General features: G+C 41.6%; 1 protein-coding gene across 1 annotated transcript in view; it reads right to left on the minus strand.

The window, feature by feature from the left end:
• Positions 1-43: 43 nt before the first annotated feature.
• fbn2b (fibrillin 2b) overlaps positions 44-17,398 on the minus strand; it is a 61,363-nt gene continuing 44,008 nt past the window's right edge. The window contains exons 21-65 of the mRNA XM_020639001.2: positions 17,191-17,328; positions 16,699-16,749; positions 16,372-16,497; positions 16,027-16,254; positions 15,655-15,780; positions 15,416-15,544; positions 15,110-15,235; positions 14,784-14,909; positions 14,511-14,633; positions 14,085-14,210; positions 13,694-13,819; positions 13,304-13,426; positions 13,046-13,168; positions 12,818-12,943; positions 12,600-12,722; positions 12,139-12,261; positions 11,474-11,635; positions 11,307-11,375; positions 11,017-11,142; positions 10,760-10,885; positions 10,455-10,604; positions 10,280-10,351; positions 10,063-10,188; positions 9,380-9,505; positions 8,794-8,919; positions 8,540-8,656; positions 8,089-8,217; positions 7,844-7,963; positions 7,535-7,660; positions 7,164-7,316; positions 6,980-7,045; positions 6,750-6,875; positions 6,427-6,546; positions 6,204-6,326; positions 5,852-5,983; positions 5,611-5,736; positions 5,295-5,501; positions 4,996-5,121; positions 4,706-4,828; positions 4,461-4,577; positions 4,222-4,350; positions 3,958-4,077; positions 3,287-3,518; positions 3,040-3,193; positions 44-2,889 (exon numbers count right to left, since the gene is read on the minus strand). Coding sequence (XP_020494657.2) covers positions 2,512-2,889; positions 3,040-3,193; positions 3,287-3,518; positions 3,958-4,077; positions 4,222-4,350; positions 4,461-4,577; positions 4,706-4,828; positions 4,996-5,121; positions 5,295-5,501; positions 5,611-5,736; positions 5,852-5,983; positions 6,204-6,326; positions 6,427-6,546; positions 6,750-6,875; positions 6,980-7,045; positions 7,164-7,316; positions 7,535-7,660; positions 7,844-7,963; positions 8,089-8,217; positions 8,540-8,656; positions 8,794-8,919; positions 9,380-9,505; positions 10,063-10,188; positions 10,280-10,351; positions 10,455-10,604; positions 10,760-10,885; positions 11,017-11,142; positions 11,307-11,375; positions 11,474-11,635; positions 12,139-12,261; positions 12,600-12,722; positions 12,818-12,943; positions 13,046-13,168; positions 13,304-13,426; positions 13,694-13,819; positions 14,085-14,210; positions 14,511-14,633; positions 14,784-14,909; positions 15,110-15,235; positions 15,416-15,544; positions 15,655-15,780; positions 16,027-16,254; positions 16,372-16,497; positions 16,699-16,749; positions 17,191-17,328 — 6,050 coding nt within the window. The 3' untranslated portion in view covers positions 44-2,511. The remainder of the gene's footprint in view (positions 2,890-3,039; positions 3,194-3,286; positions 3,519-3,957; positions 4,078-4,221; positions 4,351-4,460; positions 4,578-4,705; positions 4,829-4,995; positions 5,122-5,294; positions 5,502-5,610; positions 5,737-5,851; positions 5,984-6,203; positions 6,327-6,426; positions 6,547-6,749; positions 6,876-6,979; positions 7,046-7,163; positions 7,317-7,534; positions 7,661-7,843; positions 7,964-8,088; positions 8,218-8,539; positions 8,657-8,793; positions 8,920-9,379; positions 9,506-10,062; positions 10,189-10,279; positions 10,352-10,454; positions 10,605-10,759; positions 10,886-11,016; positions 11,143-11,306; positions 11,376-11,473; positions 11,636-12,138; positions 12,262-12,599; positions 12,723-12,817; positions 12,944-13,045; positions 13,169-13,303; positions 13,427-13,693; positions 13,820-14,084; positions 14,211-14,510; positions 14,634-14,783; positions 14,910-15,109; positions 15,236-15,415; positions 15,545-15,654; positions 15,781-16,026; positions 16,255-16,371; positions 16,498-16,698; positions 16,750-17,190; positions 17,329-17,398) is intronic.

Consider the following 17,398-nt stretch of genomic DNA (forward strand, 5'->3'; position numbering starts at 1 on the left):
TCTGTTACACTTGTCTGAAAGAAGAAAACTGAGGACACAAGACTTAAAAATATAACCCACAATACTTTATTGCCATTATTGTCACAGGACAAAAGTTTACAATATGATGTGAATCACTCTATTTCGGTGCCATTAGACTGCCATTTGGTATGAGAAATCTTTGGTTTTGTCATTGCAAAGAGATGATTATTCAGAAAATGTAAAGATCTGTCATGATGGCCGACTGACTTTTCGATCCTCAGCTGTTAAAAGTGTGGCTATATGATTGTCATTTCAGCTTTTAGCTGGACTCTGGTCGCAAAAAGTTTGGAGGTCATTGTGAACATTTGAACAACTGTAACATGATCCTTTTTTCATAATGTATAAACACACATACTTCAATGCAAGCAGATGATGATTGTTTCAAGTTTGACAGTGAAGCTGAGATACAGTAAGCACACGCCATACACAGCTTTTTTTTTTTTTAAAACAGAGTGGAAAATAAAAGAAAAAATTACAAACTGACAATATAGGTACGAAGTATACAAATGTTCCCAGGTTAGAAGAATGGTTATGTGTTATAGACATTGCCTTGGCTGTGGGACAGTGCAGCAACTTTGCATGTTAAGAGAAAAAGATCATTAAGCACCATAGATCCCAGTTCAAGATGGTAAAGTTTGCATTCATTATTCTTTCACTGAACATAGCTTTTATGAATTAACGGATGATATGAATGTTAATTATCTTTAAGTCCTTTGGATTTCTTTAGGCTGACAGCTGATTTGACTGATGGAAGTGGCTCCAAACAGTACAATCAGAGATCACCAAATACAATGCTGTGTTTTTGTTTTATTTTATTATAATTTTCTTCTTAACAGAAAAAAATCACCAGCACTTAAGGCCTTCAATCTTGGGTTTTGTGTATTTTTGGCAGCCTTGATGTTAAAAAAAAAAACATATACAGTTCACTTAAAAATATACAATTTAATTTTCAAGAAGCAAGTTTGATAATATTGCTTTATCAGCACTGAGACAAAACAAAAGACAAAACAACAAAAACAATAAATCCTACCAACAAAAAAAAACCGTTCGCAATCCAGATTCAAGACTGCACTTTCTTAGTACAGCGTGAATAAGAGATGGTATTTATCTAGCACCTTTTTTCTCTTGGAGAGAAAAAAAAATCATGAAAAATGAAAGATGACCTGACATTTGTTTTTTTGTTGTTGTGAGGTTCGGTGTTTACCTGTGCTTGCCCTTACACTGAAATACATTACCTTTAGTTGCAGCTCAGGTATGTCATGTACCTTTTGAGACTTTGCTACTGTAATCAGGTGTGTCTCAGACATCAAGCCCACGGCCATGTCGTGGATAAGCTACAAGCTACAAGCCTCTGACAGCTGACAATGGAAAAAGACTTCAGATTTATTTTTACGAGATGTTTCTCAGGTCCAGGATCAGTGCACCTGAGGTCTGAAACCCCTATAAAGATTTTAAAAAGTCGCCTGATCTATTGTCTTTTAAGAGCTACTTACTGCTGTGTTCCCTGCTCATGATGGATGCTGAGCGACTCTAGCACCCTCTTTTGTTTCTAAGTCAACATTGCAGCATGGTGTCCATACTGAGCGAGAGGTAACAAAACATGACCGCATACACGCAAACACTCTAATCCCTGCTTGCCGCTGTCCGCAGACAGGACAGAAGTCAGTCACAAGAGAGAAACACAGCTTGCTGTTTTCTCATCTGTAAATTGGTTGGCATCCAGCTATAAAACAGACTGCTGTGGACTAAAGAACCTGAAATGCTGTGTAAATGTTGCAGTCCTTCGTGTTTACATTATTCAAACAGCACAAATACATTAAATGACACTACAATACTGAGAAGGGGGACAAACCTTGTTCCCCAGTGTTGTGATATTTTTAAACCAAAGAGAGGTGACAAAGTCCTTAGACCACCATGATGGCACCCCACCCCACCCCCCCCTTTTTTTAAGCCTGAAGATAATTTCTTTATAACACTGAAGGAAAAGAGATCTGTCTAGATACTGTACTGTGATTTGAATACGACCACTCTAGTTACTTAAAGACAGTTTGGGCCACTCTCAGCACTTCATTTCTAATAAAAAAACCCTTTTGTTTGTCTGCTTCAGTGCGTCATGGACTTGTGAACCATCTGTCTGCCATTTTGTATTCATTTCGGGGTGGTTGGTCTAAGAACAAAAGCACCTCTCTTGTATCTACCCCACTGGCTCTCTCAGTGGAAAATGAGTGCTGGGTCGGGTACATGTGGAGGGGCGCAAAAGGAAATGTAGTCAGAGTAGAAAATAAACACAAAACATGAACATATAATAACATAAACAGTAACAAAGTGGTGGTAGATTTGGGCTGATTGACTCAGTCTTTCGTAGCCCTTGATTACTCCCTGTTGGAGGGGATGGTCCTGCAAGGGGGGAGTTATAGGATAGAAGGGCAGGTTATTACTCAAAGGCTCTAGGAATCAGTCCAAGACAGGATTGACCAGCGTGATCTGAGCTCAGTGCAGGTGGATGAGGAGCTTGATGCGCAGGGCGTCTCCTATCTCCCCTTGTAGGTAGTCACTGTCATGCTGCTCCTCCAGCTGGTGTAGTCTGCGAGGCCCGAAAAGCCGCAAGCTGGCGATGTCTAGCCGGTAGGATCCAGGTGGGGGCGGCCTCTTGCCAAGCCGGAGCACACTCTTTCCATCACGGCGTTCCAACAGGCGGAAGTGTTCATTAGCATTGCCATGGGTGATGACATAGCGGATGTGCTTTTCCAGGGGCTGCAGGGCAGGCAGGAGCTCGAGTAGAGGCTCCTTGTTAAGCAAGACGGACAGAGAGAGGTTCATGTGGATGGAGTCCTGAGTGTCCACGCTAGCCATACTCACTTCTGGATCCTAGAGTAAGGAGAAGGGGAGAGCGGTGAAACATGAAGTAGCAGAAACTAAACACACTCAGGTAGTGATGGAAAAAATATATTGACCTTTCAGATTTGAATTCCTTTGAAAAATCAAATGTCCCCAACTTAGAAACTGAGAAGCATGTACCTTTTTGATCTCATTTTCGTCAGCATTTCGTCTGTGTCGTCCACTCTTTCCTCCTCCATTGATCTTGCACTCGTAGCAGGCCTCAGGAGACAGACTGTCGTCCTCCTCACCCTCCACAAACTGGCCTGAGAAACCTGAACCTGTTAAACAGTGACTGTATGGAAAAGAAGACGTGACTTTTAGTATGCTGAGAACGAGGGGGGAAAAAATGTTTTCAAATCCATCCTAAGTGCACTCTGTCCCTCACCCCTGTCCGGCTCTGTAGAAACCTCCGGGACAGCCACACAGGTAGCCTCCATCGGTGTTGGAGCAGCCGTAGATGCAGGGGTTGCTTCCTGTGCTACATTCATTCACGTCTTGGCAGCCACCACCGCTCTGCTCAAAATCAAAGCCAGAGGGACACACACACTTGAAGCTGCCGAGGGTGTTGTAGCAGGAGGCAGATCCACAGACTGATGCGCCCTGACACTCATTCTCATCTATGGAGGAAAGAAAGGAAGAGTTTATAGGGGGGGGCATGTGTGAAGACAGCACAGCTCATACCTAATAACTACAGTTTAAAGTGATGATGATGTTGAAAATTCAAGACTATTTTTACATCATTAAAAGAGAAAATGCATTTTAATTATTCCATGAAATTACTTCTGAATCAAATTCCTGTTTAATTCTACTGAGTTTTATATCGTTGTCACTAGCTGTTTGGTGGGTTTAAATTCATTTTTAAAAGAATAGAAACATATGGCCTAAAAACATGATCACCTTCACTTGTATTTTCTGAACAGCTAAGATAAAAAACACAGAAAACATGAAATTCTTCTAAAACAACAGATTTCTTGATACTTTCTTGGTTCTTTCTTTTTCATAGGTCTGCTTCACAGCTATGTACTGATGCTTCTCATGATTATTACTCTGACTCACCCACACACTGGTTCCACTGGTAGTGCTGCACGTAGCCCTGTGGACAGCCACAGCGGAAACCTCCCAGCATGTTCTGACAGCCGTGCTGACAGCGGTGGTTACTGCCACACTCATCCACATCTGAAGGAAATAAAAAAAAAAAAGATGTTTATCTTTTAAGCTGTAAAGCTAGAGCATATCTTTGTTACAAACACTTTAACAGGGCACCATCATGTCTCCATGATTGTGAGGCCAAAAAAGGAAATGATAATTGTGTCCTCTAACCTTCACACTCCATGCCGGTGTTGTCCAAAGAGAAACCTTTAGAGCATTCACAGTTGAAGCTACCAGGAGTGTTGACGCAAGAGGCCCGGGAACCGCACGCACTGTTCTGAGCTGAACACTCATTGTTGTCTGCAGAAAGAACAGAAATAAGGGAAACTGAATATTAAGATTCTATTTCTCAAAAGTTACCTTTTTTTTCTCTTTTTGTTTTTTTTTTATTGCAAAAAAAAAAAACTCACCGATACAGGCAGTCTGGTGCTGTGTGAAGCCAGGAGGACACTTGCAGGTGAAGCCTCCGATGGTGTTGACACAGAGGAACTGGCAGTTATGCTGCTTGGTTGAACATTCATCAAGATCTTGGAAAGATGTGCAAATACATTAAAAAATACAACATATTTACACATGGTCACACACTTTAAACAATCCTTACATGTAAAGGCATAAAACTACCCAAAATCAAATAACAAATCCAATATCCTCCTACCTTTGCAAGTCTTTCCATCTGGCTGCAAGCTGTATCCTCTGGGGCAGGAGCAGAGGTAGCTGCCCTCTGTATTTTTACAAAGGAAGTTACAGGGCTTCGGCGACAGAGCACACTCATCCATATCTGTAATGCACACACGCAGGGAAAATAAGGAATATGGACAGGGAAGTAGTTATCAATAAAGTGCTGAACTTCTGCAGCAATATTTAGCAGATACAAAAACCAGTATCTTGCAATTTACTGTAACATATTGGTAAAAAAAAAAAAAAAAAAAAAGAGAGCAGCCATACCAATACAGGAGGTTGCTGTGAAGTCAGTTTTGTAACCCACGTTACAGTGACAACGGAAGGATCCGATGCTATTGATGCACTGACCGTTCTTGCACAGATCTGGCATCACCTGACACTCGTTGATATCTGAAGGTACAGAGACATATTTTAGTACTCAGGCTTCCAAACAGGCACTTAAAAAGGACTCACAGTTTCATTTCATTTCACTTACTTGTTTTTTACTCAGTTTTTGTTACTACTACTTGAAATGACAGTGGTGAATGTATTAGAAACACTTTTTTTTTTGCTGTGCTACTCACCTCTACCATCTGTGGTGTAGCCAGGTCCGAGTGGGCACATCTTTTTGTACTGTACGGTACCAGGCAGTGGGCAGAGCTCACACTGTGACCCCCAGCCTCGGCCTGTGTTACAGCAGCACTCAGATTTGGTCACACTGTTCCTGCTGGTTGAAGACTGCTGGCACATTGTCTGCAGAACCTCGGCGTAACAGTAGCCCTTTCGGTTGTCTGAAGGGAAGAGTGAAGGGAGAACAAGAAGAGTGTTCATGGAAATTGCTGGATAAGATAATTCATCACATCTGTGTCTTTAGTATTAAGACAGCAAAAATGATCTTACCAATGCATTCAGTTCCAGTAGAGCTTGCCTCAAAACCGTCATTGCACTCGCAGCGGTAGCTTCCGACTGTGTTGACACAGCGCCCATTCTTACAGATACCAGGCTTGGCGCGACACTCGTTCAGGTCTTCAAGTGAGCAGAGCAGAAGAATTACAGGGTGAACAGAATAAAGTAGATACTTAAAGTTGCACTGAGCCATGACTGAAGAAAAGCTCTCATCGGCTGAAACATTTTTACTCACCCATACACCCGTCTCCGTCTGGTCTGCGCTGCATGCCGGGAGGGCAGATACACATGAAGGTACCGATCAGGTTCTTACAGGTCATACCCTTAGAGTCACAGTCATCCAGACCCTCAGCACACTCGTCTTGATCTAATGAGGGACAATAAAAGCGGCTAATATTAAAACTGTTCAATCCTGATTTGATAGATAGATAGATAGATAGATAGATAGATAGATACAGTAGATAGATAGATAGATAGGAACTTTATAAATCCCTTGGGAAGGTTCCCTCAGGAAATTCAGAGCAATGTAAAATATGTCACTTTAAGCTGCTGACATTTGAAACAGGAGATCTACTGTTCCCTCTCACCTCTGCACATCCTCTGGTCATCTCTCAGCACGTAGCCAGCAGGACACATACACTCATAGGAACCAAAGGTGTTAACACATCGGAAGGCACACAGCAGAGGGTTCTGGGAGCACTCATTGATATCTGGAGACAAGATTGCCAGTATAATACACAGTTATTGTAAAAATGAAGCAGAAAAAAGCAGATTCGAATGTGATGAAGTGTCACTGTGTGAATGACTGACCTTCACAGGTCATCATGGATCCAGGTTCAAAGCCCTCCTGGCACGAACACTCGAAACCTCCGACCACATTGGTGCAGGTTCCATTTCCACACGGGTTCCCTATGGAGCACTCGTCAGTGTCTGGAGAGGGGAGAAGGCAGCAGAAGAACCCGGACTTAATTAAAACCAATGAAATATTCATGCAGAAGATTTTAAAAGCATTCCGTAGAAACAGCTCATGATCAATACTCAACATGACTCTTTTCAAAGGTCTTGTTCCAGGTCTAGTTTTAGTGACAGATAACACTATTTGCTTATTTACTAAATGTCAGATACCATCTTACCAACACAGTTGACTCCAGTGTAATCCAGGTTGTATCCGAAGGGGCATTCACAGCGGAACGAGCCGTCAGTGTTGATGCAGATACCATTTTGGCAGATACCTGGGTTATCCAGACACTCGTTCAAGTCTAAAGAGGGCAACAGAGGATTAGTATTCCTAGATTACTAGAATATTTTTACTAGACCAAGGCTGCTACATTCAAGGGATAAACTCTATGTTGGGAAAACTCACCTTCCCGAGCATCGCCTGGTCCAGGCAGTGCTCCATGACCATAGGGACACAGAGTGTCAAAAGCAGCTGAAGACACACCAGAAAAGTTCAGTTTATTTTTTTTTACAGAAATATCTAGGTGTGCGTGTAAATGTCAGAAGTACAGATTTCTGTGTGTATTTCTGTGTGTTTCTGTGTTACTCACCCTCAATCTCTTTGGGGCAAAGCTCACAGGGAAGTCCCCAGCCCTCGCCAGGCATCTTGCTGCAGCAGCACTTGGCCTTCGTGGTGTTGAAAGCTTTGGGGACGGAGCATTTTCCGAAATCAAATTTGGTGAAACAGAAGCTCTCTCTGGTATCTGCAATCAGAAAACAAGAACAAAAACAATGAATTTAGTTTCACTGTAGAATGATGGTAACAAATGTCATTCATAGGACACTCAAAGACAAAAGCGTCCAGCACTGCATTGGTTGGGGCTACAAAGATGTGTCAGATTATAACATTTACACATCATTCATACATTCATACATCAGCAGTGTCTGCTGTGGCATTCACTTAGCTAACAGCTTCTCTCACCGTAACAGCGCCGTTTGTTGTCAGAGAGAACGAAGCCCGGCTGACAGGTGCACTGGAAGCTGCCCGGGGTGTTGGTGCAGGTGCCAAACTGACAGATGTTGGGCTCCACTTCACACTCGTTGATATCTGTGAAGAGGTGGTAAAAAAAAAAAAAAAAAAAAGTGTGAGTCCCAAATTTCCCCTGATTGCGAATGTTTAATAAAAAGGTGTTTAACAGGACTATGAACAAGCTGGTTTGACTTTTTTTCTTTGTTTGTTTTTATTACTTTTAAATCTGGCCTTGTATGTGTGTGCTTGTTTGCTTCTTACCTATACACTGGTCATTTTGAACCTCATATCCAGGAGGGCAAATACATCTGAAAGAGCCATCGAGATTCTGACAAGTTCCTGGAGAGCAGGTGCCGGGCAGACTCACACACTCATTGATATCTGTGAAAAAAAGTAATGTACAAATCAGAAAATGCAGGTTTTCTGTGCCTAGGTCAGAATAACTGCACAGTATTAATCCTTCAAGTTCCACAATGTGCTTACTTTTTGTTGATATTTTAACTTACCGACACAGTTCTTCCCATCCTGAGTATTCTCATAACCCTCATGGCAGAGACACTGGAAGGAACCCAGTCCATTGATACACTGTCCATTCCTGCACACTTGGCCCTGGAGGGCACTGCACTCATCTATGTCTGTATTGTAAGGTAAATTTGAGAGGATTAGGACTGAATATTTCTATAATTTTGTATATCCACTGGCAGCAAAAGGACGCAACAGGAAATAAAATCAAGAAATATGTTTTTCCTGGCATCAAAGAAGTTTGTCAAAGATGGCTTGTGTATCATTTTCTTCATTACAATACCCAAGTTAGAAAATACAATCTTCACAGTCTGATATATTTCTCTCTAAAGCCAAATAAAAGTTAAAAACAGACCGACTTATATCTAAATTATTGAATGCATTCCAAATAAAATATATTCAACATCAAAATTCTACACAAACATTTATTCTTACCCATGCAGTCGTTGTTGTGTGTGAGCTCAAAGCCAGGGAAACAGAGGCAGTTATATGATCCCACTGTGTTTTTACAGGTTCCATTACCACACGGCTGTCTGTCACACTCATCAATGTCTGAATACAAACAGAAAAAAGCAACATTGAGAATGGTGAGATATCAAGAGCAGTCAAATTTAAAAGGTGTGCATTATATGGCTAATATGCTACATGCTGCTCAGTGCGTAGGTTTGGTTTTAGAGGGTGCGTCTCACCCATGCACATGGTCAGGTCAGCAGTAGCTTTGAAGCCGTTTTGGCAGAGACAGCGATAGCTTCCCTGCATATCGATACACTCTCCATGGCTGCACACGTTTGGAATCTCCTGGCACTCGTTGCGGTCTGTAAAAGAACAAGAAATCAAAGAAAATATATAAAATAAAAGCCCAAAACTCTTAGGCCTGACACTGTTCTTTTTCTGATTAATCCGACAGTAATAAACAATAACAAACAAAAGCTTCATTATTTAAGAGGATGTTTTCCCAATGATAGGTTTGTTTCCCCAATCAAAAATGAATAAATTAACAATAAGATAATGTGATAGATTCAAACATTAGGGCCATATTTTTTCAGTGTTGGTTTACTTTGATTATCAAAACGTTCAGGGACAAATGATCTTCCAGCATAAAACTAGACAAATCTTAAGCAGTGTGTGATTTTCTACAGTACATACATTTAATACTTAACACTCAACAGGTTCCATGTTTTATGTTTTCCTCACATCACCAACACATTCAATCTGACCTCCCTGCTACTTTAAATGGGAAACCCCAATAAGACTTGTCATACAGGCTGGACTCACCCACACAGGCTCCGTTGGGCGACAGTTTGAAGCCTGGCGAGCATTCGCAGCGGTAGCTGCCAGGAATGTTGATACAGTTAGCATTGCGTTGGCACAGGTTGTCCCCACTGTTACACTCATCAATATCTGCAAAGTGGAAAGAGAAACAGTTAGACATCCGTCACAGGCTCCATAAGTGTCTGTTCAAAGCAGGCAGTCAGCTTGTGGACAGCAGGAGAGAAAACACAACAGCTCCGATTTGGCTCTAATACAGCTGAGACAGTTGTTGGCAGGTTGTTGATGGCCGAGGCAGGTGAGGCAGGTGCTCCCATTCAGAGAAACTATACTTGATGTAACAAGGATATTCTTTATGTGGGAAAGGCAGCATTTACACCACTGAGTGGAATTCTTGTACATGTGCCTCTCAGCCAGTGAGTGAGTGTATCTATATTTACTACTTTTTACCATTTTTACTACTAGGAGAAGTGTAGTATGTTGTGCACTTGTTTTTGTTGGTGCAGAGGGAGTAAAGGGGACAGAACTTAAGCAGACAATCTTGAAATCTATTTAAAAAAAAAACAGATCTGCACAGGATCTCATAAAAGTGAGTGGCGTTAGTATCTTTCCCCTTAGAAAGGATATAGTAAGAGGAAGAGTTAGGCTGAAGAAAACAATATTTTAGGACCTTCACAAAAGAGGTTTACCTTCACAAATGAGCAATATGTTGTTGTAGCTGAAGCCCATTGGACATTCACAGCGGAAGCTTCCGATCTGGTTGATACACACTCCATTCTGACAGATACCAGGGATCTCCCTGCACTCATCGATATCTGAGCGAAACAACACAACAGAACGTTATAATGTCAACTTGAAGAAGTTGTGTTCTGTAATGTACCAGTTTTGATGTTGTAATAACCTTACCAATTGGCTTGCCAGTGTGGATGTCGATAATAAAACCAGGAGCCTGATTACCACACAGTAACTGGTATTCAGCTGAAACAGACAGAGCAGAAGACACTCAGTGAAACTCATACAGTGTGCTCCTGTATTTAAACTGAGTGTTTATAATTGTTTTAGAACATAAAGTGATACCTACAGGTAGCTGGAGTGGGACAGGCCTCACACGGCTTGTTCCAGGCTTTTCCCACGTTATAGGCACAGCAGCACATCTTCTTGGTCATATTGAAGGACAGCTCGTTCTCACACGTGTCGTTGAAGTTACGGTAACACACACTCTTCCTCATGTCTGCATTATGAAGAGGAAGACAATCAACGTTTAAATCCAAAATCTGCGAGTCAGCACTTAAAAAACATTGCTATTTTGAATTTAGTTTGGACATGTATATTTAGACGACATGATGAATGTTTCTTGTCAGGCAAAGAGAGGTCTCTCCTACTCACCCATGCAGTTGTTTCCTCCGTTGACCTGCATGTATTCAGGAGGGCATACACACGTGTAGTTACCCAGAGTGTTGTAGCAAGTACCAGGTCCACAGATCCCAATGTGGGTTGTGCACTCATCAATATCTGCATGGGAAGATATGATGACAATTTAGAGCAATTTTGTTTGAATTTTCCCTTGATGACCTCTCACACTTGTTATCAATACAATTTAAATAAATAAATGTGTTACATGTTACTTGTATTTCAGGTCTTACCCTCACAGATGCGAGTCTCCTCATTGAGATAGTAGCCTGCTGGACACTCACACTGGAAACTGCCAAAGGTGTTAACACAGTTTCCACCCTGGCAGAGACCTGGCAGCTCCTGGCACTCATCAATATCTAAAGAGGAATCAAAACAGTTAGAACCATGAATGTCACTAATGTATTGATTTTATGTTCAACTGCATTTGCAACAGAAGCCAAAGGTGGATGTTTTTCTCATTCATCAAATGCTGCTTCATTTGCTAATTTACAAGAGGATGGAAAAGGGCAATACGGTTTACCTTCCAGGATAACGGTGATGGGGTTTGGTCTGAATCCCTCTCCTCCTGGACAAAGAGTCTTATACTCCGCTACAAGACACAGAAATGGAAAGTTTGAACTATGACACACAGATGTGCTTTTTGAGTAGGTAAAAGACGCTGATTATCCGAGGCCGTCTGGTGCATACTTGAGTTAGTGGCGGGGCAAAGTTCACAGGGGTTTCCCCATGCTCCTCCCAGGGAGCAGCAACAGGAAGCTCTGGTCACGCCTACTCCGATCCCGGCGCTGCAGGAGATTCCTCCATCGCCACGTGCAAGGATATCCAGGAAGCAGTTTCCAACACGGGTATCTGCAGAAGACAAATATTTGATAATTTATACAAGAAGTCTTTACTTCTTCTAACAGCATTAAGTGTCTATGAGTTTAATAAAGTTTGGTTGTGCTCTTATATGTTTTCCGTCATCACTGGCTCTATTTTGTAGGTATGCTTTAACTTTCTATAAAATCAGGTTATGCACTGATTTGGTTACTTATATTGGAGAAGGATTGTTTGCCATAGTACCAGCTCCTCTCTCTTGACTTTAAGCAGACATAAGAGGAAGATTAATCTTTTTCTCTATCTGATACTAACACGAGGGTTTGCTAAGTATTAAGCCAATGTTAGCTTTAAGTTCATAATATGGCAACTCCTTCATCTTAAGATTTTAATAATGGCATCACTTGCTCCGTGCTAGGCTTATGGAGCAACATATGGTCTTCTTAATTAAAAACCTGCAATTTCCTTCCAAGAAACATTTGGTTCTTTTCAGTACTGTTATAGATGAAAACGTGCAAGCTTTAAGTGTGACTCACCCACGCAGCCCACTCCGGTGGGGTTAAGTTCAAAGTCAGCTGGGCAGTTACACAGGTAGCTCCCTGGAGTGTTTACACACAGCCCGTTGATGCAGTTCACAGGGTCTGCACACTCGTTAATGTCTGCAGCACACAGAGAGACACACAAGAGCTCAGCCATATACAACATATAACAGAAACCTTCATCACATCATCAATCATCTTGTTGTTTATGCAGCCACAAAAAAAAAAACAACTGAAACTACTTTTCTACTTTAGATTCTTCAAATATTGTGAATGTCACAAACTAACTGGGGGTGATTTGAGGTTAGGCTGCACAAATACTGGGAAGAGAAGAATAGATATCTTAAAGATAGCCTGACTTTGATATCTCCTTTTATAATACTTGAATTCTACTGAGTCTACTCTGTGTCTGAACTAAGAAGATTCTGGAGCTTTGCTTGCAGAAGTGGGCCACTGACCAGTGCAGTTCCCTCCGCTGCGGTCGAGTTCATAACCGTCATCACACACACAGCGGAACATCCCTGGAAGGTTCTGACAAGTTCCAAACACACAGATGTTCTGGAAGTTACACTCATCGATGTCTGTGGCAAAAGTGAGAAAATGAGAGAAAGATATTAGTTACCACCGCAATAAGACGTGAAAATATATAATCTATAGAACAGATTAAGTGCAGCACCTTGACAGGCCTTGCTGTCCTCGGTAGGAGTGAAGCCCATTTCGCACTCGCAGCGATAGCCTCCTGGCGCGTTCAGACACTGGCCATTCTCACACAGGTTCACGTTGTCTGCACACTCGTCCATGTCTGACACAAACACAACCAGTACATCAGTCAATTAAATTTGCATGAAGCTCACTGCACACCCAGTAGGGTTTGGATTTATTAAACAAGTTCCAGCCATCTTACCAGAGCATGAAAATCCGTCTCCATTGAAGCCCTCTTTACATGTACACCTGTACGATCCTGGTGTGTTGACACAGTCTGCATTGGGGTTACAGTTGTGGTCCTCTGCAGAGCACTCGTCCTGATCTGCAGGAAGAGAGTGAAAAAAACCAAAACATGTAAAGATGAATCTGGCAGAAGTCACTCAACTCCTTCAAGAAAAAAAAAAGAATTTTTCTTGTATTTTATAAACAAAAAAAAAAGATTCTGCAATGTACTCACCCACACACTTGATGCCGTCTCCCACCCAGCCATCTCGGCAACGACATTTGAAGCTGCCAGGGACGTTGATGCAGGCAGCATGCATGTCGCAGTTATGAGCGCCAATCTCACACTCATCAACATCTGGATAGATATAAAAACTTGTAGTTAATAAATAGACATCTGCATACATTTTTGTACTGGCTATGTCCCTTTTAATGTTAAACAAAACAAACTAGACGATGAATTAATTATCCTTTTAGACCTGGAACTTCTGTATGCATCGCTGACCCGTCTCAACACTCCACTCATATAATAAACACACAGGGGACCAGACCATCTCACAGACAGCACAGTGTGTGTGTGTGTGTGTGTGTGTGTGTGTGTGTGTGTGTGTGTGTGTGTGTGTACCTGTGCAGCCCGTGGATCCTTTCTTGACAAAGTATCCCAGTTGACAGTGACAGATGAAGGAGCCTTTGGTGTTCTCGCAGTCGCCGTGGAGACAGATGTTTGGGTTCAAGTCACACTCGTTAACATCTGGGGTGACGAAGATAAACAGACACAGATAATGAACATTCTGGCCTTATGAGATCGGAGCCACAGGAAATAAGACTGACAGGCAAAATTCAATAGATCGGGTCAGAGAGGTGGAATGAATAGATTAATGTGACAGGCAAACACAAAATTTAAAAAAAATTTAAACAGAGAAGAATAGTTTTAAACATATACGAGCAAAGTTGAAGACACTTAAGCTTGTGTTTACAATGTTGTAATCAAACTGAAAGTGTTTTTTTTCCCTCACCAATACACGTCCTCATGTCCATTGAAGCCATGAAGCCATCGTAACACAGACAGCGGTATTCCCCGGGAATGTTGGTACACTGGCCGCCGTCACAGATGTCAGGAGTCTCCTCACACTCATCAATATCTGAAGGAAGCAGAGAAATTACAGTTTTAATGGGGCAATACCAAAAAGATCAGTCTGCTATTCCATTTTTCATAAGTACACCAATTTATTTATACTTTCTTTTGTTTGATCTGTCTATCTCTGCCTTTATGAAATTGTTTGTATTTCTCTCTGATTTGCCTTTCAATCTGTCACTGTGAAGCACCATGTGACTAAAAGCTGGTATAAAAATACAACATTGCTTAATACTTACTTTTTGTTCATTTTAGTGTTTGCACAAAGGCTCAAAAATATAATAAAAAAACATTGTGTTTTAATTACCTGAACATGTTCTGAGGTCAGGCATAAGAGCGTAGCCCTCACTGCAGCTGCACTCATAACTGCCCTCTGAATTAGTGCAGTGGGTCTCACAGCCTCCATTCATGATGGTACATTCATCAATATCTGCCAAAAAAAAACAACACAATTACAGTTTAGCCATCCAGGTCTTGTCAGTTATGAATAACATAGTTAAATTGTTCAACAGGACAGTGAGTTCATTAATGTTATTTCATAAATACCAAGCATTTGCTTTGATATTGTGGATGTGCTCACCAACACAGCCCTGTCGGTCGGGGGTTGCCTGGTAGCCGGTGTCACAGGAGCACTGGTAGGTTCCTGGCATGTTGACACACTGCCCATTTTTGCACAAGTTGTCACTCAGCTGGCACTCATTCACATCTGCCAAGAAAGGAGAAGTGAAATTCACCACACAGTGATGATTGCGGAAAAAACATTGCAGGACAATATTATGGTTTAATGGATACTAAATGGTCAAGAGGAGAAAAGAGAAAATAACTTTGACAACTGTGATATTTTTAACCATGTAAGAGTGTTCATGAATGCATATGTGTGTATGTGTTGTATGCTGTATGACCCACCTTCACAAGCAGATCCATCGTTGCTGAGCGAGTGTCCAGGTGGACAGTCACACTCATAACTCCCCTCAGTATTCAGACAGGTTCCTCCACGACACAACAGTGGGTTCCTCTCACACTCATCAATGTCTACAGGAAGGAAGAGAGGAAGAGAAAGATGAATGAAAAGAGAAGACAACAGGTAAGAAATGAATGTAATGAAAGGGTAAAACTTGACATTGATTTCATGTCCAGGACAACAGTTCAAACAATGTTTCTGAGTGTCTCACTGAAATATTTTGAATACAAATGTGAATGGCCTCCGCTTACCCATGCAGTTCTTCATCATCATGAAACCACTCTCGTAGCCCTCGAAGCATTCACACTCAAAGCTGCCTGGTGTATTGACACAGGAACCATGACCACACAAGTCGGGGGAGATGCGGCATTCATCGATGTCTGAAATGAAAAGAGAGCAGAAGGGCTTACTCAATAACTTCTCTCTGATCTTTATGGAAATTAATTCATGATGTAATTAATCCTCCCCCCCCTCTCTCCCTCTCTTATACCTGTGCAGTTCCTCTCCTCAGCCGTCAAAGCGAAACCACTGTTACAGCGACACTTGAAACTCCCAATGGTGTTCCGGCAATTTCCATGTGTGCACAGACCCGAGAAAACCTTACACTCGTTTACATCTGTCAAGAAAGACATCAAATTAAAATCAAATTAAAATAACAGTTATTCTAAAAAAATATCAGAAGTAAATTTACTGGATAATAACACATTTATGACAAATGATTATATTTAACAGAAATATGACTATTACACATCATCTGAATAGCATAACAGTGGGCTTCTAACAACAAATCTACATCCATATGATGTCACACATCACTAACAGTTAAAGCTTGAATAATCAGTAAGTCTAAAAGTCTTTGAACCTTTATAGAACGCCCTGCCAGTCAGGATATCGCCTCTGTTAGCAAAGCCGGGCCCTCTGGGACAGATGCTTCTGTACTCAGGGGAGCCTGGTTTGGGACACTCCTCGCAGTCAATTCCCCAGGCAGCACCCACTGAACAGCAACACATGTCCACACGATATCTCCCCGGCAGTGGTGCACCGCACTCATCCTCGTGCCACTTCATGTAGCACTGCTCGCTACGTGTATCTAGAAAAGTTGGTTGTAAAGGGTTAAAAAAGCAAAGGTCAGTTGAGATTTTTCTTCTGAGAGGTGTTTATATAACAATAAATGGGATGTGAGATTTCAGTCCTTCATTCTTCTTACCCACACATGTGCGCCCAGAACTGTCCAAGGACAGACCCTCAGCACACTCGCAGCGGAACGAGCCCTGGGTGTTCATGCAGCGGCCATTTGTACACACTCCAGGGAACACCTCACACTCATTAATGTCTGCAGAGAGCAGGACAATTTAAGAACCATGATTACAAGGTGGAACACACACAGACATGCACATATTTTTTTTCTTTTTTTTGTTGCAAAAGAAGTCTATAGGGAGAACATAAAGGCACTTTACAAGGACAAAAAGATTAAATGACTTCATGGAGGCGCTGAAGGTTGGTCACCGTTCATTAACTTATCAAATGTTCTTACCTTCACACACAAGGCCCTTCATACGAGCAAACCCTCGTGAGCAGGCGGTGTCTGAGGAGAGATAAGAAGATTGAGGGATGTAATAAAGACATTTTATATATGAGCACTGCATGTGAAGTCAGGTTTATGGGATTTCTTGACCAAAGCAACCAAAAAAAAACATCTACAATACCTGAAATGTGATTTTATTTGCTCCTTCAGCTTTTTTGATGAAGGATTGAAACTGGTTTAATATTGTTCTATCATTACACGTACAACTGTAATGTAATTATTATCAGCTATACTTATGACTTTAAAAAAAGAGACTTCATTCAACAATGATTTTTATTGGTAAACGATGATCTAAATTCATTTTCATGTTTTTCTAATTGTCACAACTCCTAAATTCTGGGGTGCAACTTAAAGTATTCTAAGGTAATGGTAAGAATAAAAATACTTAAACACTGAAAAGAATAAGTAGCAGCATTTGCGTTTGTGTGTGAGTGTACTCACCCATCTCACAGGGTTCACATGGGCTTCCCCAGGCGGCTCCCAGTGTGGAGCAGCACTCAGACTTCAGCGTGGCTCCGTTAATGTTCACCTCACAGCGGCCGTCTTGTAGCGTCAGCCAGCAGGTGCTCTTCATACTGTCTGTGGTGCAGACACAGCAACAGAAACGATCTTTGTTACCCTGTTTTGTGTTAACAGTTAGTAATGCGTG

The sequence above is a fragment of the Labrus bergylta genome, chromosome 6 (genome assembly GCF_963930695.1).
Source record: "Labrus bergylta chromosome 6, fLabBer1.1, whole genome shotgun sequence".
Classification (NCBI taxonomy): Eukaryota; Metazoa; Chordata; class Actinopteri; order Labriformes; family Labridae; genus Labrus; species Labrus bergylta.